This window comes from Buteo buteo, chromosome 5 (assembly GCF_964188355.1).
Source record: "Buteo buteo chromosome 5, bButBut1.hap1.1, whole genome shotgun sequence".
Classification (NCBI taxonomy): Eukaryota; Metazoa; Chordata; class Aves; order Accipitriformes; family Accipitridae; genus Buteo; species Buteo buteo.
In genome coordinates, this window is record NC_134175.1 from 47,908,777 (window position 1) to 47,935,189 (window position 26,413).

At 41.8% G+C, this 26,413-nt stretch overlaps 2 protein-coding genes across 12 annotated transcripts in view; one reads left to right on the top strand and one right to left on the bottom strand.

Moving 5' to 3' along the window:
• The window catches only part of LOC142031464 (transcription factor 15-like), a 40,488-nt gene extending 34,608 nt beyond the window's left edge, over positions 1 to 5,880 (bottom strand). For 6 of the 10 annotated variants that reach the window (XR_012650523.1, XR_012650520.1, XR_012650522.1 and 3 more), the window contains exons 1-2: positions 4,566 to 5,455; positions 3,711 to 4,379 (exon numbers count right to left, since the gene is read on the bottom strand). Coding sequence is in view for 3 of the 10 variants with exons in the window: in XM_075028948.1 (XP_074885049.1) it covers positions 4,320 to 4,379; positions 4,566 to 4,964 (459 nt within the window). In the remaining 7 variants the exon portion in view is untranslated. Of the gene's footprint in view, positions 1 to 722; positions 4,380 to 4,565; positions 5,460 to 5,516 lie in introns of those variants that run through there. The other 4 variants (XR_012650524.1, XM_075028949.1, XM_075028951.1 and 1 more) reach the window with 4 other exon arrangements.
• Positions 1 to 26,413, top strand: part of LOC142031462 (carnosine N-methyltransferase 2) — a 438,402-nt gene that overhangs the window by 348,981 nt on the left and 63,008 nt on the right. The window lies entirely within an intron of this gene.

Genomic DNA, 26,413 nt, shown 5'->3' on the forward strand with positions numbered 1-26,413 from the left:
AAATTGCTTATGGGGAAACATGGCACTGACTGCTCATACTATGGGCTCCTTCGCTTATGTACTGGCTTGTTTAGCCTGATGCTGGAAACTGCTGAACTTCCACTGGTAAATCAACCTCTTCCCTTCTTCTCCCTCTGTCCTTCCTCCATCCTTTCCCTCCCTCCAACTCCCCCTGTAGTGGGCCCTTACAATGTTGTGCAGGCCCTGAGCAGAGCAACCCCCTTGTTCATTTTTCCAAGCTTTCTACCCACTCTCCTCCTCTACTGCTAATGCACACCAAGCAGCCTAGGGGAGACGCACAGCTTGCAGATCAAACCCTACATTTCATGAAAGCACCTAGGACACATCTGTAGTGCCGGCTTAGAAATCTGAAGCTCAATGCATCGAGCTTTGGTAGTGGGAGTAGATGCAGGAGAGATAAGTGGTTTGCATGTTGGCTGGATAGCTCAACCTTAAAGTATTAGTGTAGACACTTAGTATGACCTTCTCAGCGCTACAGGAACAGAATGCTGCCTCCAAAACATAACTGGTCCATGGTTAATGGTTTAAAAGCTACTGGTCTTATGCAACCATTCTGGCAGCCCTGTAGCATGTATGTACGTACATACGTAACACACTTATATAGGCTGTTGAAATCTTGTATAGATAGATTTGAAAAAGGTAAAGAAAAAGATTAAATACTTGTATCTTAACTGAGATGGCTACAGCAGAGAACTACCACCTTAGTATTCATAGTTTATTGTTTAGTAACAAAAATACTGTTTAATTTAGCAAATATAAGCACATTTTGCAAACAAATACAGACTTTTGTAAAGAAACAGATTTTCCAAGAAGGTATTAGAAAGGAAACTTCCATTTTGTAGAACAGAACTGAAAATAGTAGCTAACATATGAAAGTACTTTGACTTATATTACGATTAATTCATAAATAACCAAGAACTATGTTCAAATACTTCTTTAAACTTAACCAGTAAAATCAAACAACATGATTTATTCATTTTGTTTGATGCTGTTTTTATATTGTGATGTAGCAGGCTACGTACAATGATTTATAGAAAGTATTATGCTTGGAATATTTTAACAATCATTTAATAGGATCTAAGATCAAATGGTGTCTATCTCACCGTTTCTGCTTTATTCATGCATCATGTAAATTGAATTGCCAAGTGTTTACAGAAAAACAAAGATGGGACTGGCATTAGGCATGCTTCTGTTCATACATACAGAACAGAATGCACTTACAAATATGTCAAAAAACCAATGTCTTCAGCAGAAGAAGTGGGTGCTCAGCACTTTTGGAAAAACTCACATCATTCCAATGCCTGACCATCAAGTAAGGTACTTGCTCTTAGACACCCTCAAAGTTTTGGATTATAAATATATATTTGTGCATGCCATGAACAATGCCTCTCTATGAAATGATTAAAAAAATAGAACTGATAAGACACAAAACCTCATACAGAAAAAATTCAATAACATACCTAATGATGAGTGAGCTCTTTATATGTGGAATCTGAGCACTCAATTCATCTGTGTCTCTAGAAATTAAATTCTTTTTCCCCAGGTTTATAGAAAACCCATTACACAGTAACAGCTCAATCCTGTATCTTTTTCTGCTCCTGGGGGTAGAGAAGTTTTACATTATAAATAAACTTCAGCAAAGGTAAGGATCTGTCCCTGCTTGTCCCCATTTAAATACATAGTGTTACATATATATAAATGCAGGCTTGCGGTCTGTTCCTCAGAGAAATCACTGTCATAATTGTTTTGGATAGATATTATCTGTCTATACCATGAATATTTGGGCCGCAGTGCTCTGGGGCCTAATTTCTGCCACGATCAGTGTTACTGAAATTCCAATATTATTTAGTAATTGAAACCCTGAGCATTATACCAAAATCTTAAAGCTCAGTTGAATTCACCAGTTTATCCTGAGTAAAGAGAGAAGAATTTAAGGCTACACTGAGCCACATTAAACAGGAGAGATGGCGAAGTCGTAACAGCTGGCTCCTGCTTTTGTCATTGAAAACCATTTTGTATAAATGTTATACAAAACCAGGGAGATAAAATCCCATTTAAAGTGAGAACACCAAATTCCTGTAGGATTGTGCAAATTATTCATAAATTTCAAGTCATGAGCTTTCAGCTAATACTATGGTGCAGAAGTGGACCTCACTTTTTTATACTCATTTCCTTTAATAACTAAGTGTAGAGATATCCTATTAAATCAAAATATGCTGCATTTGCCAAGAACTAAGCTTAAAACTCTTAAAACTGCAACAGTCACAACATTCTGAAAACCTGAAATAATTAATTTTATTGTTTTTCTTACGAACTGCAAAATTCAGAGCATACTCAATGCAAAATTTTCCTAAAATTGATTGAAACTGCTTTTTTTTCTTTGCCATTTTAGGGTATCATACTGAATGATACAGCTAAATGAATAGATTAGTATTAATTATCTGTAAGGCAGGTCAGAGTCTTTGGTTTAATGTGTACATAAGAATGTAGAGCTCAACTGTAAGATCAGCTTTAATTATAAAGTAAATAACTTTTTAAAAGACAAACTTTTTCAAATTCATTTAAAAAAAAGCCACGAAGACACGTTTGTAGAAGTCTATACCCACATGCGCATGCCGAGTCAATAAAAAAATTAAAAAGCACTTTGTATAAAGCTGTAAAGAGTTCCAGCTTCAGAAATCAATGCCAAAGCAAAACAAAGATCATAACCTGGCAGCAATTTAAAGTTCCCTATTAAAAAAACCCAACATACAAACCTTCTAAAAACAACAAACTCTTCTCAATCCAGGAAAATACAGCCTGTAGCTTTTAGTAAGCGAATAGAGTGACATGATGTGGGATTGCCAGAACTTTGCTTTGGTATTTTTCTTGATTAGGATTTAAGAGAAGTTTATTGCAGGTTCTGTAGGCACAACAGATTTTTCCTCATTGCGATAAAGGAAAGGTGGTCAGTGTGTGTTGCGGATGGGAGAAGTAAACTAAAAATGTGAAGTTGCATGAGCAATGTACCAAGATCTTGTTCTTGCTAAGTTCTTCATAATAAATGCCAGAATTTGCTTTGCACTTATTTAGGGGAGGAGGAGAAAATTCTATACAGAAAGGAAAGTGAGCAGCGCAGTGCTGCTTCTTCAGTCCTCACATTTGGCTAAAGCAGCAAGGCTGGCCAGGAGAACTGAACAGATGGCATCAGGGCAGAAAAAGAGACAAGTATTCTTCGCAGCACTTCTCAGAGTGGTACAGTTACCAAGGTTTTCAAGAATACTGAGTGCCTCCCAAAGCAACAAGTTAAGATTAATTAAGGCCTAATTAAATGTATTATAACTAACCAGAAAAAACATTGCAAAATTAAACTATCGATATATTTTTTTAAAATCCACCATTACTGGGGTTTTAAGATTTTAGCCTGCTGCTTCACTGATGTCCAAAACTGAAAACATAACATGCGTATTTGCTTTTTAGACTTACTTCTAGGAAAAAAAAAAAGTATACAAGTTAATAAACTGAGGGGAGATAAATGACATCAGTGATGTACAGGCACAGTTTGGCAATGACCTGGGTGACGGGTCAATGTAGAGAGCCCTTGGGAAACCCTCCCTACCCTGTGTTTGCCAGACAGATTTAGGAATATCCCATGCTATTTAAAGGACTGGCACGACTCGCGCCGTTAGAAAGAAAAGAGCATCGCTTACGCAGCACTCCTCCACCTTCCTCTCCTGTCCTGGCTACGTCCCGTGTCGATGCGCTGCCGCGCTTATGCGCGCAGCGAACGGCGGTGCTTTCGCTGGAAGCTTCCCCGCTTTCTGCGAACACCTTAAAAATAATCTTCCAGCATCGTTCAAACCTCTCGAGCATGTCAGCTGTCGGTATCGGCCCCCCACCCCAAGAATTAGCGTGCAGCTGGAGGAGTGGGCGGCCGCGCTGCGTGCGGCCCAAGCTGGGCCGAAGGCGTAGAGCACGATGTGTTCGTGACAGCTTCCCCTGACAGGACACACTGCGTGTTTGGAAGTTCAAGTTTCACCATGTGACACAGGTTTAGGAGAGACCAGGGTCAGGGCTCGGCTGCTTCGGTTTAACGTTTCTCGCCCTAAAATAGCTGCCGCGGCAGGTGCAACTGTCTCAGCAGCGTTCGATTTCATTTGCGAAATACCCCGAATAAACCCGTCACAATGCGAAACGAAGCGCCCGGGCTTCAGCAGTAGCTCTTTTAGGACCGCGTTACTTAAGGAAAACCTAGAGCAGGAGCGCGGCGACGTTACCCGCAGCAGCCGTACAGTCCGCGCGAGGTCGGCGGGAGATTCTCAGCTGACTCGGTGTCCGCTCGAGGCCGGACCGGACAGCGGTTTCTCTCCTTCTCGGTGCTGTACGAGGGGTAAAGCAGAGGTTAGGCGACACCGAGGGTGCCCCGGAACCCTCGGGTGGGACGATCCCAAACCTCCTCGGCCCGGGACGATCCCAAACCTCCTCGGCCCGGGCCGATAACCAACCCTCCGCCGGCCACCCCCCTCCCCGTGTCCGAGGAGAGGCGGCCGGGCGCCGGCCCTTACCCGCTGCCGCTGGTCGCTGAGGCAGAAGGTGCAGATGGGCCGCGGGGCGCCGGCGCCCGGCGGCGGGCAGGGCGGCGGGCAGGGCTGGGCAGGGGCCGTTCCCTCGGCCTGCCGCCGCTGCTGCAGCAGCAGCACGTTGGCCAGGTGCGAGATGTAGCTGGCGGCCAGGCGCAGCGTCTCCACCTTGGAGAGCCGGCGGTCGGCCGGCCGGGTGGGGATGAGCCGGCGGAGGGCGCCGAAGGCCGTGTTGACGCTGTGAGTGCGGTCCCGCTCCCGGGCGTTCGCCGCCGCCCGCCGGCCTCCTCCTCCTCCTCCTCCTCCTCCCCCACCGCCGCCGCCTCCCCGTCGCCGCCGCCGCCCGCCGCCCGCTCCCGCCGCCGCCCCCCCGGCGGCCTTCATGGCGCCTGCCGCCGCCCCGCCGCCGCCGCCCCATGACTTTTATGCGCGGCAGGTGCCGCATCGCCCCTGCTCACGGCGGCGGCGGCGGCCGCGGCCCCGTGTCCCGCCGGCGGCGCGGCGGGTCGTGCTTGGCGCGGTTGCTGCTTTTAGCCGCCGGCCGCCGCCACCCGCACCTGTCGCCGCGACCGCGAAGGGGCCCCTGCGCTCGACCCGGCCCCGGCTCCCACGGAAATCCCCGTCTCTCCTCCGCCTCCCCGCTGCCGGGGTTTGGGGCGGGGGGGGGGGGGTCGTCCAGGCGCAGTTCCCCCGCGGCCGTCAGCGTGGGCGGCCCTCGGTCCCTTGGGTGGGGGCCCAAACTTTTCACGGTTCTTGCCAATTCTGCGCTCCCCTGCGCTGTTCCAGCTGTGCGGGTGCGCCCTACGGGCGGTTAGGGAGCGGGCTCACAGAAAGAAGCGCGGGGGTGGGTTTCATCGCTAGACGTGCATACAAATCTGATTTCATAGAATCATAGAATCATTTAGGTTGGAAAAGACCTTCAAGATCATTTCTTACCCTGTTCAGAACGCGCGCCTTCCTCAGCCATTTCTTAAAATTAAAAGGTCATCATAAGCACTACTTGATTACACCGCTTTTCACCATAAAAATTTGACAGCCCGTCTGCGCTCAGAAACTCGTGAAAGGTCGTGGAGCAGGTTTTCTCAAATGACTCGTCTCTGCCTGATTAAGCAGCCTTGACTGACCGGGTTTTTTTTATGGTCCCAGAAGCTTCTTCGTAGTGGTGGTGGTGTCTAAATATTAGTTCTTCTTCCCAAATCAGGGCTGGATTAGCAGAGCCGTATCTCTTTAATCATGGGTGCACACACTTAGGATAGACAGCTGCTTTGACATACTTGGCTGGGAGTCATGCCCTCTCAAAATACATCCAGTACCCACAGGCAGGGCCACATCTATGCACTACGTTCATCTGCCGGAATGGCAAAGCGCCGGTTTAGGTTTGTTGCACCTTCCCTTTGGGCAGAGGTTGTAGGCAAAAAAAGGACAAGCGGCTCTGTCTGTCAGCCGATTGCAACTGTACCATACTGTGGCGTATTAACGAGCAAAACTTCTTTAATGTGATTTTTATTTATACTACTTGCGAGAGAGAGGGGAAAAGGTTTTTGATTTCCCATCGGGCGATGTTTTTGACATTTTTTTGTGATTTCCGTAATGAAACGTTGATGCAATAACCTTAGCATCAGGTTGAGATTCTTTGATAGCAAAGGCTGCAGAAATATGAGGCTGGATGGGCAGGTGTGTGCCGTGCCATTGATCCAAAGGAGTTCCTTTGGGGTGCAGAGCAGGATGTGGCCCTTCATTATCAGATGCTGGGGAAAGCCATGCTCAAAATCATGCAAGTGATAGTTTTCCCTAGGCTATGTGAATATAACTGTACCCTACTTCCATAGTTTTAAAAGCTCTATCTTCTGTCTGCTTAACCTTTTAAAAAGTAAATTATCTAGAAAGTTCTGAAGTTGAATTTCAATACTTAGAAGTGCTGCTTTTAGTTTCCTGAGAAATCAAGTTCCCAGGTACGCTTGCACTGTCTTCCATGTGGGTTTCTCCCATTTAGTCACATACAGCATTTCCAGAGTGAAATTCTAGCTCAGTTGAAGTCAATGACAAAACTCCCATTGACTTTAATGAAGGCAGGATTTCACCCTTGATATGTTCTGGTAGCTGAGCAGTGAAGATAATTGATTGTTTGTCAGGCTCAGTCATTTGCTTACCAGTGTTTTCCTGTCCTTAGCATTTCAGTTTCTTTTTGTTTTTGTTTTTGTTTATTACTGGAAGTAAACCAAAACCAAAACCAACCCCCCTCAACAAGAAGAACCCCAGGACAAAACTACTACTAGTATTATCAGAATCAGAATTTATGGCTTATTGATAAACTAAAAGAATGAGAAAAGGAATAAGCGATACTCAGGAAGAAAATGATGCTGTGTCTGCAGAGAAAAACAAAACGATTTTCACTGACATTACAGCAATAGCTAATTCAGGTGTTAAGGACAAAGGGGCGGCCGAATGATTCTTGTTCTGTTTCCAGGGCAGTTTGAAAAAGTAAAGCAAGAAATGTTTTTTTCCGATAAGGAGACCTGTAGAAAGGCCAAAATTCTGGTGACTTTAATTACTAGGTTATTGATTGGGATAACATTTATGCAAGTGCTAGGGGGAGCATATTCCTCAAGGAAGGTGCAGTAACACAGGATTGCTGTTATTTTACAATTTGCTGAATTGCTAATAACAAGCAAGAATGGGGCTGCACGAATATAAAGCAGAAGAGTGGGCAGTGTTTTATGTGTAGCGATAAGGTTTTACCTGAAATTTGCCTTCGTGCTACACAGAGAAAGATATCTGATATCCATTGTAAGGAAGCATTCAACAACATTCAAAAGACTGGAAATACAGAGTATCTGACTGATGTAGTTGCAGTCTAGTGTCTGGTATTTCTTTAATTTGTCTTTATTTTTTGAAGAACAGTGTTAATAGGAAGTACATAAAAGAAAGAAGAATTTGGAAGAAGGCAATTTGGAAAAGCTATACATATGAAGAGAGCAAGTTAATTAGAGGATAACAAAAGAAACAAATCTAAATTAGTGGCTCAGAATATCTGTGGTCACAGCCAAGGAGCCTTCCAAATGTATTTCCATTAAATAGAAAGTATAACCCCAACTTGTTTCACTTGTAAAAAAAAGACATTTAGAGAAAAAAATGCCTTCAAAAAACAGCACTTGAACGTTTACAGCATCACTCTGCACCTGCAGGTCACACTGACTTCAGTTAGATTCTCTTGTTTGTTCAAGAGCAGAAATACAGCATGATCCTATAGGCAACATTTTTTTTTTTTCATAACTGTTCATATTTTTCTGCCTCACACCATGGCGCTCTATTTGCCGCATGCCGTGTTTTTGAAGGACTATACTCTTTATTGTTTGTCTTCTCCATCAAAGTCATTAAACATTCATATATATTTATTTATTTCCTTACACAATATCGCTCACACATATGAGAAGGTATGTATGCGTTGTAGGCAAAAGTAGCACAGGTCTGTAGTACAGATTTCTGAGCCACTGACTGTGTGTTAAGACCTACTGGTGTGTGCTTTGGCTTTGGCTAATATTGCCATGGCAAGCATTCAAAACACAGGTCAGCCATCCACGCGCAGGGATACTTCAAGCGGCTAACGGGCTCCCCATCCTCAAAGGGGAGGAATATTGACCAACCCTGAATTTTGGTGGTGTTGTGAGTGCATGCGTGAGCTGTTCTCCCTTGTGAAGAGGCACTAGGCATTCGAGTTGTGCAAGCTTTTCTGGAGTAATCCATAACGCTCCTTTTTACATGTGTGTTTGTTAATAACCAGGATACTTCTTATGCAGTGCTTGCCTGATAAAGCAGGTCCATGATATATTTCAGTCACATTTGACAGATTCAAGGGATAGTCCAGAGGGTTCTAACAAAGAGAAACAAATGAAGGATGTTGATGGCTGGAAGTGTCCACACAGTTGAGAATAATACATTTGACGGAATGTTACTCATTATGTGTCTGTGACTTTGGCTGGCTGTGACAACTACTTCTGTCCTTCACAACAAACCTGGATGATGGAGTTGTCATTTTTATTGCAGTTCTTAATAAATGTGACTGCCATAAAATGTTGATCGAAGAATCTTTTAAATGGCATTTTACCTTATACAGGTTCTGTAACAGAATGATTTTAAGGAGAGGAGATTGAGGTGTAGTCAAAATATGGAACGGTACAAGAGACATTTTTGGAGAAGGAGGACTTGCACAGAACACGTTTAATGAGGAAAGGTTAAACATGAGGTGGGTTTAAGGCTTCATGTGTTTAAGTCATGTCAGGTGGGCTGGTGAACCTTCTGGATTGTAATAAATATCCTCCACACATTTTGAACTAGCCGTCTGCTACCGCAGTGCCATTTCCCAGGTAGGGGAGGAGCAGGACCAGCTCTGCCCTGGACTGCTGGTAGTTGATTAATGTGGGATCTAACAAGTCCCTTCTTGATATTCTACCCAGCCAGATTTAGCATGACACTTATCTCTTCACTTGCAATCTCTTCACTTACAATCTCTGTTCTTCATCTGAATTGATCTGTGCCATGATTCTCCGGTGTGTTAATGAGTTTTCTGTGTGGTGGAGTGCTAGAGGCCTTGTTAAACTCCAGAGACATCCTGCCTACTGCATTTTATTTATACGCCCACTCTGTTACTCTTGACAAAAAGGAGCTGAGTTGTTTATCTTGAGTTTTTGTCAAAAAATTTGTCTTACAGTAATTTTCTCTGCTGTGGCTGCCCACGGAGGCAAATCCAAATGTATTATTCACCTGTTATTTCGAAACCGTTTAAACTTGCCAAATCTAAGGGGTGTTTTACACGATTCTGCTGATACTCTCAAAGTTGTTATTAACTGCCTCAGAAGTAATTTTTGATTGTGGTTGCATTCAGCAGAATGATGACAAGGCATATTCTTTTCTCTGTCAGATTGAAACAATATAAGGACAGTATACCTGCCCTCGGAAACAAAATGTCTTGCAAGCAGTATTTGTGCGGAGACTTCTTTGTTCGTTAAAGCTGAATGCAGCTGGAGCTCTCCCAGCTTGCTCCTTTATTTCATTGCTTATTAAATCTGTCCTAGCTGAGCTTGATTGGTGGTTGGGAAGATGTTGTCTATAACATTCAGCTGTGGTGTGTGGTTTGGGGGTTGAGATCCTTTGCCAGTCCATTTGGATATCCATGGGTTGGTGAGAATCCAGACCTTTGATGAAAGCTGTGGTTGCTCATGTCTCTTTATGTAGTTGGCTGGCTGGCTAGGAGGGGCTCTTCCACCGTCCGGGACTTTGCCATATGAATCCATGCCTCAAACATACATTGCTGAAATGTGCTCTGTTTGGTTTTATAGAGAAAAGGGACTTGAAGCACCATCCAGCAAAGCGTCACGGACTCTTCACACTTTTCTTATGACAAAGTACCAGCAGCTTGAGCTCTTTCTGTCCACTTTCTGTCCAGATGTTGTCAGTGTGATGGTCAGTCTGTGTAATGTCTTACTATCCCACATTCCATGGTTTTGCTTTTTCAGAGTCTCATGGTTTGCTAGGTCTGTTTTGCTGTGTCTTACAATCCAGGCTTATCAGCTTGGATCACTGATGGAGAATTTAGTTTTTCTAGCTTCTCTGGACTTTTCTAGGTCACTGAGAGGTATAAGAGTAGAACATATATTGTTAAGTAGGCTTAGTATTGTTATATAGACCAGTGGTGGGTTTGTTTTTTTTTTTTTTCTTAATAAAGGTGGAACACTACTGTAAAAATGCAAATGAATTTTAGTTATAAAAAGTACTCAGCTGCTGTAATAATGAACGTGAACACAAGATGTAGAATCGTCCACTTTTGTGGAACAACTATTGCAAACACTTCAAAATGCTTATTGCGATTTGATTTGTTCCATCTTCCCCTACCCATGATTGCTAGATCTTGCAAAGAAAGCTTTTTTTTTCCCGTACTTGTAGTTTTACAATATCCTTTTATGAAGAGCACTATACTGCACAAGATTTTGTAGGTACTTTAAAGAATGTATTTTCAACAGTTTCTTTCAAGTGCTTAGAGCTGACAAATACAGAGATATCCAAAAAACCTATGAAGGAAATATAATTGACTGTATAATTACTGGAGCTTCTGCAATATAACCGCAGCTGAAATTGTTTGTATGGTTTCTTTCCCTCTTCTTAGCTTCTTGAGTGTTCTCCTATGAATATACTCAAAATCTGACATTCTTTAGATACTTCACTTTATTCTCCTTAGCGCCTCAATTCAACACTTACACTTCTGTTAATGAAGACATCTGTGATCATGATTCCATAGTTCAAATTAGATTAGAGGACAGATTCAATTTTAGTCACTCAGGTTCAAGTCAGAACTGACTTCATCGTCACCAGTCGAGTTAATCTGTCTCTGCACCAGTGTAGCTGGTGGCATAATCAGAAAGATAATCAATTGCTGAACTGTAGGCAAAAGGTTATTTCATAATTGCTCAGCGTTACATAAGCAGAATACAAGAGTTGGTCCTCACTGTTTAGCGATTCCTTCGGTTCCAAACTGGCATCACAGGGAAGCCAGTTTTAAGCTGCTGTTGGAGATGAGATATTACACTGATATTAGAGGGTGCACGAAGGTAAATTCCTCTATATTCCCAATTTTTGTAAGAGAAGTTGAAGTGGAATATATGTGTGTGTGTATAAAAACATAAAGCTATTTCAGTTTCAAATGTGTGTTGTAAAGAAGACAGCTGACGTCTCGGTGCCATGTACAGAAATAGGTGTGCTGGAGCCACCTTTCCCAGTGCAGCCTGGCAGATGGGTGAGCTGCTGATGCATAGGTGCATGCCGAGGCATGGCCACAGCCGACCAGCAGTGTTACTCAGTGCCAGCATTGCCTGGGACCTGTCTCCTCTGCTCAGCAGAAGAAAAAGCGGTGGATGTAGCTGAAACTGTTTAGTGAAATGGCTTCTGTTTACCGGGCATTCTCTGGGTAACACAAGGGCACCCTTATGCAAAAATGTTGCGTAAGATTCAAAACTAAACCTCTGAGATCTCCTTAAGTCCACTTCAGCATTTGCAAAAAGCCTGGAAGATTTTAGAGAGATTTAAACAGGTATTAGCAGGCTACGCCAGTGAACAGGTGGATGCATAGGCTGTTTGTAGCATTTGGCAAGACACAGTATTCATCTGATCTTCAGCTGGAGAGGACCTCTGTGGGGCTATTTCAGTTTGAACAAATTAAATCAGCCCTTAGATATCTCTGAGGTGTTTTAGGATCTCCTTTGGTCCCAGTAGCAGAATATGGGAAAGGCGGTTTAGAATAAAATCATCTCATCCCTGACCTTTTACTCACATTTGAGGCAGTGGGGGTATGTACTACTTTTGTCTTTCTTTAAATAGGGATATGGAAAGTTTTCTAAAAAGTTCCTTTAGTCAATTACTAATTAAACCTAAAAGGGAAGGCAGATAATTTCACAAACCCCAAAATAAAACAAAACCCAAACAGTGATCTACTTAAAATAGAATTTTCTCTAAAAACCATGTCCTTTAATTGAAAAGAGTGTTTTGGAAGCCCAAATCCACAGCTATTGGTGAATATGTGTGTTCAGTGTCTCTTTGGAGCTGGAATAATACAGTTTAATAGGTGAATTATGGCAAACAAAGAGTTTACAGCCTGAAAGCTTAAAGGGGTATTCTCTAATGCCAAACAAAAATGGAATGATGAAGGTATTGTACTTTTGGTATGAATTTTTAGCTCTATCAGTGTAAAATAAATTTGACTAAGCTATTCATATTAGGGGGCTGTGCAGACTATTAACAATCTTGTGTATACTGCAAGTATAAGAATGAATTATATTTTTTGTGGTTTTAGACCTCTAGAATTTTTTTCTTGATTCTGTTATGTGGTAAGTCTTTTACATATATTACAGATTGCACACCAAAGATCAAGCTCAGACACAGAAAACCCTCTACAAAGATTATTTGACCTTTCTTCATGTGCCTGTGGGGTTATCACTTGGAAAAGATAAGTCACTCTCGTTAAGATTCCTGCTGACAGTTGGCAGACCAGGTGGTCCTGCATAACACAAGTGCAGGTGTTCATATCCTGAGTCTTTAAAGATTGTGCAGGTATAAAGAGTGGCTTACTGGTGCTCTGAATTAAACCAGATTGTTTTGTTTTCGTTTAAACAAGTGCTGTTTGCCTTTTGTTTTCTGCATATGCCCTGCTTTCCCCTTGAACTGTGCCCAATTTATTGTCTATCTTACAGCACATTTTGGAGTCTTGTAGATGTCTTCTTTTGTGCTTCTCTTTCTTTTAAAACAAGCAGAGCTTCCAAGCTGCCTTAAGGGGTACCAATAGGCTGGAACGGCCCACTTCCAACCCACTGTCTAAACTAGTGCTCTTCCCTCACAGTGGGTGCTGCTGAACCTTTCTTAGAGATATGCAACCTTTCCATAGTAAACAACTGTCACAAGCTGTGATTAGCATCACAGTTTTTTCTTTCTCATGTCAGGCTGTCGCTAACCGCTCTCTATCCAAGACTTCTCCTTCACTTTGGGCCAGCACACACTGTCACAGTGTTTCAAACACTGGTCCAGAACTATCGGTTTGTGTGCGATCTCAGCTTTCACGGAGGAAGTGAAAATGCAGATAATATTGTAATGAAGAGAACTTGAAATCCTAAGTTGAGCATACCTGATGGAGAGCTGTCTGAATTTACAAATACACTGAAACCATACCTCTGTTATGTGCAAGGTAAGCTCTTCATCTTTACTGAGAAGCTGTCTAGTCAACTGATTAAAGTTATGGCTTTGCTAAAGTCCTTGCTGATTGGAGATTTTAAAAATTTGTAATTCTTTTGGAATGAATGATACTTAAATTTATTTTATTGCTTTTGCCAATTCTATCTAAACCTCCACTGCAATCACTGCTGTTACTTACATTGATGGGAGAGAAAATAGTAGGCCAGCATCTGTGTTTATACGGGTAGAGTACATATAATTTCTTAGTGTGTCTACTGTCAGTTTTCTTTTTTCCAGTTGTACTGGCCTGTTCTTTTGGACACTTTGCTCTCTGTAGTAACCCGCTGCCAAATCTTATAAAAGAACATTTCCTTTTGTATTAAGAATACTACCAGAACCTTGTAAAAAGGAATTCTGTTCTTGTATCTGGCATTAAGAGTGTGTCATTAAAGAAACTGCAGTTTGACATATCCAGCAACTGTACTGAAAATTATTTCTTACAGGAAAGAATGGCTTTCTGCTGAAATCATTAAAATGAAATTCTTGACTTGTCTTGGGATCTTTGAAGGTATGGAGAGGCAGACTTGCATAGTTCTGTGCCTGTTAGACATATCTGCATGCTGACCTGCCTTCTAGGCAGACCTGAATAAGTTGCTTGCCTGAAAGGTGCTGTACAAAGGCTCATAACTCACTTTCCAGGCAGACAAGAACAGGTACCTGTCTAGGAGACATCCCCTTGTTGATGACCTGCCTCCAAGGCAGATCTGTCTAGTTATCTTTTCTGTCTTTGAAGCAGCTCCATACAGAGTTGTGTCCTTAGCAGACTGAACTGCTGCCTGCCTGGGAGGTACTTGGGTTGATAAACTTCCTTCTAGACAATCCTAGCAATTATTTACCCAGACCATCATCTCTCCCAAAGGGACATTTAGAATGTGAATTTGTAAATGATGTCTTTAGTTCTGACTGATCACGGTGTCTGATATTCACTGTTAACTTCACGTGTATAAGAAATATAACAAACATCCCTCTCCCACATTTAGAAAAATATAGAAGTCTGTCAAAAAATTCTGCTAATATAGCACAGAGCTCACATGTGCTCGTGCTCGCTTCTGTGGCAGTAATCTAGCTGCCAAACTTGCTGAAGGGAAGGAAGGGAGTGGGGAGACTTTTTTAATTCAAAATTGCTATTCTGTGTTGAAGGACTAAAGGGAAGGCAGACACTGTATGTTTCAGTGTTCAGTCTTAAAAATTGTGTACGATCATTATCAGTCAGGGAACCAGTTCTCAGTCACGTATACAATATCACGAGTGCCACATGCTCATTTTTAATCAAAGAAATACTTTATTTTACTTGAACAAAAAAAACAATTACTAGTTAACAGTAAAATACAATTTAGTTCCTTTTTCTTTCCTAGAAAAAGTCAGATTGCAGGTCAGACATTAGGCTTGAGAAAAAAGTGGCATATACATCCTCAAGGCCATAAACCTGCAGCAGTAAAGTCACCTCATAAGGGATAGATCAGATACTAAGTATTTTTATGTTTGAGGCAGTATTGTTGTGTACGTATATCGATGTAATTCTGCAGTAGCTTGGTTGCAGTCAGTGTACAGTCACTCTGGCGGACATGGAACAAGCCCAGAATTAGGCTCTTATTTTAGCTCTGCTTGTGTTTTGTAGAGGAAGCAAGAGTCTTCCTTTAGATATGTTAGTCTTGCATACAGTATGACAAATCCCATGTGTTCGGAAAATACTATATTAACTCAGGAAGTGCAGCAGTTAATGGTAGGTATTGCAGTACCTATTGGTCCTACTCTGTTTTAACTTGTAGTCTGAACCAGTTCAGTAGTGGACTAATATCTCCTGTCATGGATAATTTCTCCATCTTTCAGTCGCTCTAAATCTCTTAGCTGGGGCACTATGCGTGAAGAGCACTTAAGGGCGGTACACTTCATCTGAGCAAAGGTGTAGCCATCCTCAGCCAGAATGCAGGGACACTTTGTCATAGGACAGACATACGTCCGGGGTGAGCTGTTCCCAACTTGTGGCTGGCCCAGTATGTGTTTGCACTTGCATCACACACCTGGACACATGGACTGTGTGTGTGATTTCTGCTGCAGAATTCTGCATGTGGGGTAGGGACTAAGGAAGATTTTCCACCTCTCTTTACAGGCACTCTGGTGCCTCTGTATGATAGAAAAAACATAATTAAAGAAGACAATCTTGTACTTGGAATGGGAAGTGGTGAAATCTGTATTAGTTCTTTAGTTCTGATCTAAGCTAGTTTCATAGTCTGGAAAGGCTTTTTCTCTCTCTTCTGACCAAATTAATTTCATCCATTGGGTGTAAGGAATAGAAATTAGGAGCCTGAAGTCATGCTGTGCTATCCAGAAATACAGGTATGATCCCCTTTATTTTTTCCCTCATCTTTCTTCCCCTCAACTTCTTTCACCCTGTCTTTATTCCAGCATATTTTGACTAATGATTATGGTTGAAGAAATTGAAATCTGCTCATGGGTATTTCTCAAGCAGACTAAGTTTGTCAGCTAAATTATTCATTGTGAATTAGCTCCTTGGAGGCAAGGACTATACTTAGTGTGATGGTGACCGGAGTGGACCTCTGGGTACTGCTACAACAGTCAGATGTAGCATTGACAACACTCACAGTTTCCAATGGGCACAAATGACAAAGTAGATTTCTCCAGCACACATCAGCGGCGTGAGTTAAAAAGCACGACCTACTCAGGAGAGGGGAATTGGGTGCTGACAGTGAGCAAATGCCCAGTTACAAATAAAAAGTTGCAAGTGGTAAAATGTAGTGAAACTGTGTATAACGTTTGGGTGTAGGAGATTTATTAAAATACTGCCTTTGTGGGAAATAGCTGTGTCCAACCACTTCTCAAGCGTGTTATTAATCAGGGTTAATTTGTTGTTCTTAAACCAGACCGAGATTCTTGCAAGTCACCAGATGGCTTGGTGCTATGTGTCACTAACTGGGGTAGCTTTTTATCTGCAGAACTGAAACCATGCTTATTTGAATCCCTGTTTTACTTTCTGCAAGACCTGGAAATGTTTCTAATAAAATGATATGCTGTTACATATGTATCAGTTGATAATATGTGGCAAGTTATTACTCCAAATATGCTTAAATCATTTTTGAGAAGTGATAGGAATAGTGCATTTTAAACCCCAAAGTATATTGAAGAAAATGTACTAACCTCATGTTTTCATCAAAGGCTTTATATGGATTTTGTTTTTATTGGTGTAGTGTCCTTTTCCAATCTCAGCATTGTGGAGCTTACCAAATGTGTTGCAGAAAAATCCTCTGATGCTCGTCCATATGTATTTTGAGAAACAGCGGGCACTAAAGAGGAGACTTTAATGGATATGGACAGAAGAAAAGAGTTACTGAAATCCAGTGACTGTGTTAGAGAACTGAGTCTGCAGTAGACATGGGGAAAAACCCCTCCAAACCTCTGAACCCTCCAAGCTTTAGTGGGGCTTCTGAACCCTCCAAGCTTTAGGGAATTTGATAAAGAGTAGCACATATCTGATCTCACCATCATTTTTAGTTTGAGTTTTGTGATGCTGAAGTCCCTGCCAAGCTTTTGCCAATACTGTCTAGGTTCTTCATCTCTACCCTGCATAACAAAATGTATCCTCACACAGTATGCCATGGTCTCCTATATGCAATAAGAATGATGAGTGCAATTACCAGCTGGGAGCGAGGTAGAAAAACCTCAGCTTTTCCTCATTTCATAACCCTTCACTGGATCGAATCAGACACTTAGGGCATTTTAGAAACTCATGCCAGCTTCTTATGCGCAGTGTTTTTTACACCTTGTTCAAGGTTACTTTGTGGGGTGTGAACACCCATTCTGGTGCACTGGGTATAGAGTAAATTGCCTGGAAGCGCTATTTTAGACATGAATGGAGAATATTTACTTCCATCCTTTACTCAGGCCAGACTTTTTCAAGGCATTATGGTTTCAGGGTGAGCTATGACCTGTTTTTCATTTTCTCCTGGCTGTTTCTTTCAAAAAGTGGGTCTATCTCTGTGCTCCTTTCCAAATGAAATCCCACTGCTCATCCTGTTTTTAAATCAAATCAGCATTCCACCCCATCTTCTTTTTACCACCTGAGATATAATAATTTAAATGCTTTGGGAACGAAAACCAGCCACTAAATTTAGTGATAGAGAGAAATGCGTTAGAGTAAACATTAGTCCTACAAAGTGCAGAACTCGTGAAGTCTGGTTTCCTATGGTTTTGTGCCTGTTTTGGAGCTCAGTTACGAGGGAGCTCTGATTCATGCTGCAGCTTTTTTCCTGTTGGGGGTGTGAAGTGCATCATTGCTGTCTAAGTGTATTGATAAACTGTGTTAGGAATACAGGGCCTTCAAGCCTGCTACCTCTCTGTCGGGCTTGGTTAAACTAGCTGAAAGATTAAAAAGTTACTGAGTGGCTTGCCAGACACAAGCACACAAGCAGGATGCTTGCACACATTTGTTGCCCTGAAAATTCATGGAAAAGCCTAATGCATCTGATCCCCCCTAAACTGTACACTTCCAGTAGGCCCTGTTTGTCCTTGACATCACTTTAAAACTAGATGTAAGCTTACTTTACCTTCTCTCCATTGGTCCGACTGACATCAGTCATCAGTCTGTTTTTTATCCACATAGCCTTTGTCTATCCTGGGGCCTTGAAACTGCTCCCAGCTGGTCTCTGCGTCTTCAGCAAGTAGTTGGTTTTGGACTTGTGGCAGCCTGCTGTCTGCTGCATCTTTTCATTAGGAGTCAATGCGTGCTGGTATGACATGTGGGTCTGTTCTGTTCTTCCTGTCTCTGTGCCTGTTAGCTTCTGCTGGATTTTAAGCCCGCAGCTCACAAAACCCCCACAACACAATAGCAGGCAAAGAAACCAATGTCATGATCCATACTGGACAGACCAGGGAAGGGTCGTGGTGAGTTCAGAATTCCCTCAGGCTAAATTAAGGTGAAATGACAGCAAACAATCAGTTGAACATTTTATTCATGGCAGAAGTGACCTGAACTTGGAAGGTATAACAGTAGGTGGTGGGGTTTCTCACAACAGGAATTGGCATGGAACTACCTCAATAACCCATGTAACCCGTGGTAACCATATACATTGATTCAGGGAAGAAGGAAATCCCTCCTGTTGAGTCTCGAGGTTCAGAGCAGACCCCCTTGCTTTCTAGACTCCTCAGAGAGGAGCCCAGGGATGGCTGGATCCACCCCTAGTCCCAGACTTGGTCAACGGTTTATGTCTAAAGGGATGAGGTGTAGGGATTACAGAAAAAAGAGAGACAGAGACAGAAAAGAGAAAGATTTCACCAGTCCTGGGTCCAGCGTTGGTCCAGGCAGCTGAGACGTCCAGTTCCAGTGGGCGTGCACGCATGTGGGACTTCAGTTTGTGTCCTTTTATCATCCTTGCCCCTCCTTCGGCTGGGCACTCGAACTCATTAGGCTAATTGGTTTGTGCTTTCAGAACCTTCGGGAAATGGGTCAGTGGGCTTGGGGGTCGTTTGGGGAGTAACTTCTCCTTCCCTGCAGACGTGACCATTGTTTGATCTTCAGCCATGGATGGTGAGCTGCCCTGCTCAGCGTATCAGAACAGCACATCAGAACACGGAGCTGCGCACCCTCCGGCAGGCCCTCCCTGTCCTGTTGCTGATGTTCTGTGCTGATCTGTGCTGATCGGCTTCTGTTCACCTGTGGTTTGTTGTTATGCAGAACTTGCCCCACCACAATGTTTGAGACATTAACTCTTTCAGTCTCTCACAACCAACACATATTTTTGGGCAAAATAATTAAAGTCTTCCCCACTTTTAACACAGCAGGTAAAGAACCTGTTTTCCACTTACGTGCGCTGAATGCATCTCTCACAATTACAACATCTCTGAATTACGGGCTCTTTTGGTGCACGTCCAGGAGTGCACCTTGCCCAAAGGCAAGATGGTAGCTTTTGCTCACTCTGAGTTTACCTGTAGATTGGAGAGCATGAGAAAAAATGTGCTACCGGCATGGCCAGCAGCTAAATGTCAAAATTTGGCTCTAAGACCATACTACTTAAACTGTTTCTCTAAGTAAGCGCTCCTTACACAAGGAGGGATTGAAGGATCAGACTCATAGCATTGTAAAATCACTCTCTTAGGAATTTTCAGAACTGCCTAGAACATTTTGAATCTAATTCTCCAGACCCTCAGGCAGCCTTGAATATCTCAGCTCTAATATATTGAAATAACAGACACTGATAAAAAAAAAAAAAAAAAAAGAGAGGGTGATACTCTGTTGTATCTGGGCAATTCCCAGTAGGGTTGACAGAGTAACTGAGGGCCATGCTGCAGACTTTTGTCAGCACTTCTGTGTTGATCAGGGTTGCATGGAGGGGTGACTCAATGGGCACCCTTATGCCCACAGAAGCCCAGCGTCTATGCGTCTGCCACAAAAACTGTGCTTTACTATTATAATGCATTTTTTTGGTGGCAGGTGTTACTGCTACATCAGCAGCCAGATCAGCTTTCCCTGTCAAAACTGCCTCTGTGCTGGGACTGGTTTCTTTAGTGGGCTGCTGAGGTGCAAATCTCCCAGTATAGAGGCAGCCTTGGAGGCAATGTAACTCAGAATTTCATCCTGATCTCTGCATTAGATGTATTTTAAAAGGTCTTTTATCTTGCTTGGTCAGATATATTTCCTTAGGAAAATTCTTATCATTTCCAAAGATACAGCGATTTGCTTTTTAACATGTGGCTGTGTGCACGGAAAGATGATGCCTGTGGGGTGGTGGAGGCTGGAGCGTGTTTCATCCCGCAGCATCAATCTGGCTGCACGGCCTCCCAGCACACGCTCCACGAGATGGCAGTGCATTCCTGCTCTTAAAAACAGCTTTAACTTTATTTTAACCTTGTTCTAAGTTAAGTATTTCATCAGAAGAATTTCTTCTGAACAAAGATTGTATTTTCCCTCAAAAAAAAATGAACGGGGAAGATTGTTTTTATTGTCTTTTTAAAAATATAGGGGCTATAAAAAAGCTGGAGTAAACTTCAGCGTTTAAAGTGGCAACTTTAAGGGATCTTTTTCTTAGTGCGTCACCCAGTTCACCACCTTAGGTCTCCTCCCAGCTGCAAATCTTGCAGTTGTGCGAGGGGACTGCTGCAGAAATTTCATGCAAGCATCAGAAGCTGGTCACCTCATTATAGGCAAAAATCACATTTTTGTAGTTGTGATGAGTTGTTTCTTTTTTGAAGAAATGTTTTTCACCTAACAGCTTTTCCTGTTTCTTTCTTTTTTTTTTTTTCAATGCCAAAATCTCCAAGGAATAGAGTCAAGCCACTGACTGAGAACAGGGAGGTGGGGGTGGTGGGGGCGGGATAAAAGAGTGAATTTGTCTCTTGTGCTATCAGCTGAAGAACACCTTGGAATGTTTGCAATTAGATTATTTTATAAGTATTGTATTACAAGACTATAAACACTAAAAAAATCACTTTGTAAATACTTATTTGTAAGAATCATGCTTTTAATTCCTTCAGCTGAGAGTCTCGGAGGATAATACGGGAATAAATTTAGCACAAGTAGGATAAACTACCTATGCCATCAGTTTGCTCCAGTAGTTAATATTACATTTAAACTGATAATGATGGAAATTATTTTCAAATAACTTGCTATCTGAGGTATTTGTAATTTTAAAAATTACATTTTAATGTAATCTCTGCTGCCTTATATGAGCTTACATTATACACGTTGTTATAACAAGAAAAATGAAAGAGGAAAAAAAATCCTTGAAGACAATTTCTATAAGGTCGTCAGGTAGGTAAAATCTTAATTTACATTGCAGACATTGCTTGGGACTTAGAAGGGAATAAACACATAAAGACAGCCTGTTCCAGTCCTTACAGTACACTGTAGTACTATCAAGAGCTGTGAAAGCTGCGACTCATGCCCTTTTAGTCATTGGTGGTGTAGTTCTGTACACAACGGAGTAGGAAATGCTTCTTTATTTCCAAAATGAATTCCAGTCAGAGGTAGGCTAAAAGCACCATTCATTTAGATTAAAGATCCTGAAACTATCATGTTTGCAACCATTTGTCACAGTTTAAGTAGCAGTGCATAAATGTCGTGCTGTTGGTATACAATTTAATCTCTGCTGACAACAGCTCCATTTTTAAAGTTTCCTCAGCATCTTTTTTTAATGGTTTACATTTCTTAGAAACAACCTCTGCTGTTTATGGAGGAGTAGGATAGCTCTGTAGGTTACCAGGCCTGAATCTCCACATGGGGAAAAAATGGTAAAGCATCAAGGGCAGTGTATGTGGGAGTACCAGTCAAATGGTGTTTGCATCTGTGGGCATGTGCATCTAGCTACGTGCGTGGGTTTCCATTCTGCAGAAACATTTGATGTTTTTTGTTGCTTCAGGTCAGAACAAATTAGGTAGGTTTTGGTGAGTCTTCTGGTCTTCAGCTCATCCTTGCTCGCTCTCCTGTTGCTTCCACTATCCGAACCAGGGGAAAAATAACTCATATGACAGGAGTTTGTTTGTTCTCCATGATCTTTGGAATTATTCTGTTAAAAATATGAGCAGTGATTATGATTTTATGAAACACAAATGCTTAACTTCTAGTGGATGTCACTCTTATCGTACTGTTGGCAGAATGTTTATAGCTGTAGGCCTTTACTTGCATTAAAGCATTGGCCCAGAGAGAACAGGTGATAAATCCTACTGTCTCTTTCCAGTGATAATGTCCTTTATAGACCTCCTTGCTTTGTCTTCTGATTCTATCTGTGCTTGAGACTATACCGAGCCTGGAGCAGGTGGAGGAAAATGGTGAAATATGTGCCTTTAAGAAACTTTGCTGAGCTGTTTCATTGCAACTAGCAGGAATTTTATGGAAATTTATCTTAAATTGAGAAAATAAAGGTGTTGCTATATGGAAGACTACACTGATAGTCAGAAACATAAGTTACGGAAGCCTCATTGCTTTATACTACCAGACAGACATGTAAAAAGGTGTTTAAGTGCAGTTTTCCTAACCCAAAGCGAGAAGAGGGTACGTCTGAGTTCAGGATATCCTGAAGGAACTGGAGGTCTGTTTGAGTGGGATACTTTTGATACAGCTGAATGTGGCTCCCGAAGATCAGGATTAATGTGCTTCTTACAAAGTTACTGATGAGAATGGTTCATATCAGTACTTCAGAAAACTCTCCAGTCAGTGCTGCCAGGCTTTTGTAGTTATCATCCACAGCTTTTAAAATGCCTGCAATTGTTCTCAGTAGAAAAAGAGTAGATATGCTTGAGTAACCATTATACTCAAGGAAGAAAAGTTTCAAGCGTATGGAAACAGAATCGGTCCCGGCTGACACATTTAAGCCCCTTCTGTGCTAAAAAACATTATAGCCTCCTGAGTCTGCAGGAGAAGTGCCATCTCTTGAGCAAAGATCAGTTTAGCTGGAAGATGCTGTGAATAAGTAGCGGCATCAGGTTCAGGTAAAGGGACAGGACTGACGTTTGGTGGTAGGAACTAGGAACCAGGCAGCAAGAAAGAGCGAAGACATCAGGGGTTATTATATGCAAATACCTTATCCAAAATGCTATGAACTTTAATTTCCAGGAGAAAATATTATATGAAAGTCTTGATAATGGAAAACCAGTGCTACATCTGAATTCAGCTTGCAACATTCTAAAATAGACTTCATGGAAGTTAGCTGTCCCTCTTGTCAGATTACAAGAAGTCTGTGCTTCACACTGGTGCTTTGTATCCTTTCTGGCTCATTCGGCTATTCAGTTTACTTTGCAGCACTGGTTTTCACAGTATTGTGACCATCTCAACACCTGTTGCATAAACAGTGTTTCTCTGTTTTCCCTTCTCCATTTTCATTATGGATCTTCTTTCCCTGGCACCAAAGTAAGTCCTCTTTGCCCTTTGCCTTTGTGCAGCTGACGGCCACGCTGGCACATTTCCCTGCCCCAGCCTTCTGGGCAAGCTCTCACCACCTCCTCCTCAGCCCCACCGGTGCTGGGACAAGTCCTCTTCTACCTCGCACAATGTCCAAACATGTCTTGTGATCCCCTTTGCCTTTCTGATCCCCTTTGCCAGTCAGCCATCCTTCCCCCATGCCTGAGCAGGGCTAGCACCCTATTTCACAGGTTATTTCAGGCGGAGAAGTCATTGAGAGAAGAGACAGATCCTGGTGGTAGGGAAAAGACTAAATTAAATGTTTAATGGACCAGTTCTCATCCAAAGGGAACCTCTGGACCAAATAGAAGAGAACAGGACTTCTCAATGTTTCTCATACAATGCTGATACAGTAACCCTATCTTAGCTCCTTGCCTCCTGCTCTTCTTTAACCACTGGCAGGTTGTAGTCACAGTGATGTTACATGGTATTTCAACTGACATACTTTTTTCCCAGTTATTTTTCGTCTTGTGAATGAAGTCCAGATCCTAGAATGCTATCTCTGTAAAAGGTTTGGGAACAAGGGAAAAGAGCTGCAATTTTGAACACAGTAAACACATGATGAATTTCAAGCAAATCTTATTTTCCTTTCAAAAACTTACCCTTTTTTAAATTTGAAACTTCTATTTCTTCAAGGTCACTTCAGATTTAATTTACCAATATGATATATACGAAGAGTTAATGTAATAATCTAATATGGCATTTTTTAAAATTGCCTAACAAATATATTATAAGTATGATCACATCTCTCTGAAATGAAAATCAAGACCACTCAATGTCCTTTTGTCAAACTGATTGTATCTAATTAAAAAAGAAAGAAATCCCAGCGATGCAGCTTTTCTTCCCATTAACATGCACTGCACAGGTTACTACCTAATTTAATACAGAATGTTGTCTTGCATTGCTCCATCCCTGATGAAACTGCTCTGTTTAGATGAAGTTAAGGGAAATTCTGAGTTAGAAAAAGAAACAGCAACCCCCACCCTAATCCACAATGATATATAATTTGACCATTTATTTCCTTTCCTTAATAAGTGTATGCAACTATGGAAGCAGATGTACTAGCCCTTGGCCTCATACCACTGCTAGCTTGACACTCTGATATCTTGGTAAATAGATAAACATGCCTATAAGATTAAGTGACAAATTCACATCAGCACCCAAAGCTCTTTGATCAATACCACTAATCCATTAAAGATTACAACAAAGAATCTTATGTTTCTGTCCCTTCATTCAGGTATTAAATGTGAACGGAAAAATAACAGACTAAAATCTTTCTAAAATTAAATGAAAAAAGAAAATTACCCTTTGCACATTTTAAAGAACCCTCATTAGTGCATCTGCTGGCCTGGACAGACTGCCTTTGAAAGCAATTTAAGTATAACAAAGTAATTTTCAAATTAAAAAATGAGCTGCAGGTGTATAAAATGAAAATGTAACAGAGGCAGCCACACAGCCAGATCCAAAATCCCATCTATCTCCTGCATCTGACAACAGTTAATTTGACCAAATGGCAACTGCACCTGAAGGAGAGAGGGCAGCAGCTGAATTAAAGCTAAGGCAAATGGCTGTTGAGAACTTAGCATAGGATTCCAAGTCCATTGAAGTTGGTGGGAATTTTTCTATTGACTTCAATTGCCCAAATCTGGCCTTCATTGCTTTGAATAAGTGAGAGTTTATGATTCAGCATATCCTCTTTCCCAGTGGAAAGAGCCCCTGTGAGAAGCTTCATCAGAGTGACTGAATTACAAGGCAACAGGACTTTGCTGTAATTTATTTAAAGTTATTTACATGCGTGAGGGTATGCTTTGAGAGTCAGGTTCTGCAGTGATGAAATTGGAAAGGATGCTTGCTAACATAATGCTAAGGTGACCCAAGTAAGCGTCCCCTACTATCTGTGACCTGTTAAATAGTTTTGAAAACACACCTAACTATTGAAAGAGGTTTACTTATTGCTTTTGATTCACTTGCCTCTCATTTCCTTTTGTGTTCTCACTTTTATTTTCCCACTCTCCTCTGCCATAGTCTTTCCCTTGTTATAATTGAAAACTGGTAAGAGAAATGTAACTTTCTATAAATGTTCTCTGTGAAATAACATTTAAAAATGTAGTACTCCATGAGCCTTTGAGCCGACTACTGGGGTTGTTAGATCAAGGTCATAATGAGTTGGTACGTTCGCTTACTTACAATATATAGGAGCCTAATGGCAGCTGCAATCATTTGCTTTCCCTCTCTGGCTCTTGAGAGTTATTTGCTTGGTTACATGAGGTGTCAACAATAATGCAGATGGGGATGAAACCTGGAGAAATTAACATAAATAGCGTCAACGTGCTGTCTTCTGATGTAGTGCCAGTTTCTTTAGAATTCCATTTTATTGCTATCAATATTTTCTTCTGATTGTCACTACTGCAACATACTTTCAACACTGAAAATTAATTTCATCTAAATGTACTGTCCTGTTCAATCAGCAGTGGAGGGTTCATCCAGTCACTCTCTCCTCCCCACTTTTTCCCCATTACTATGCTATCTGCTGTTTACAGCTTGTTCTCTGGACTTTCACACACCCAACATTTGAGAAAGATGGAAAAATGCCATGGTATTTCATTTAGTCTATGTTAACTCCACTCCTTTGGGTTGTGAGAAAGTGAAAATTACTTTGTAAGAGAAGACTTGGCTAACATAGGAGAAAATATAATTTAATGCTGAATCTGAAAATCAAAGTGTAGATAAGGTGCTGTTCAAAACTATTAAAGTCAGTCCTTTGATGATCTTCAGGCACATCGTTTCATGACTGGTAGCTCTTGAACACTGCTGTGTGTCTTGGGTTTTTGTTGCTCTCCTTTTTCACCCCTCTGTTGAACATTTACAATACAGTTACACGTTTCTGCAGTAGAGAGAATGGCACTTTCATAGGGTTCCTATGGGAAGTTACAGTAGGGTGAACACCACAGGGGAAGGGTAAGATTGATGTCTTCTCTTAAAAGATACATTTAATCTAGTTTCTGAGAGGAATTTTATATCCTGGAGGGAGGAGAAGAACAAGAGAGCTCAGGATGAGTAATAAAGTTCATAGCTTCCAACTATGGGGGCAGGAGGGATGGAAATAGCCCTGGTCTGAATGCAGGGGCTGTACGGTTACTGGGATTTGCTTGCA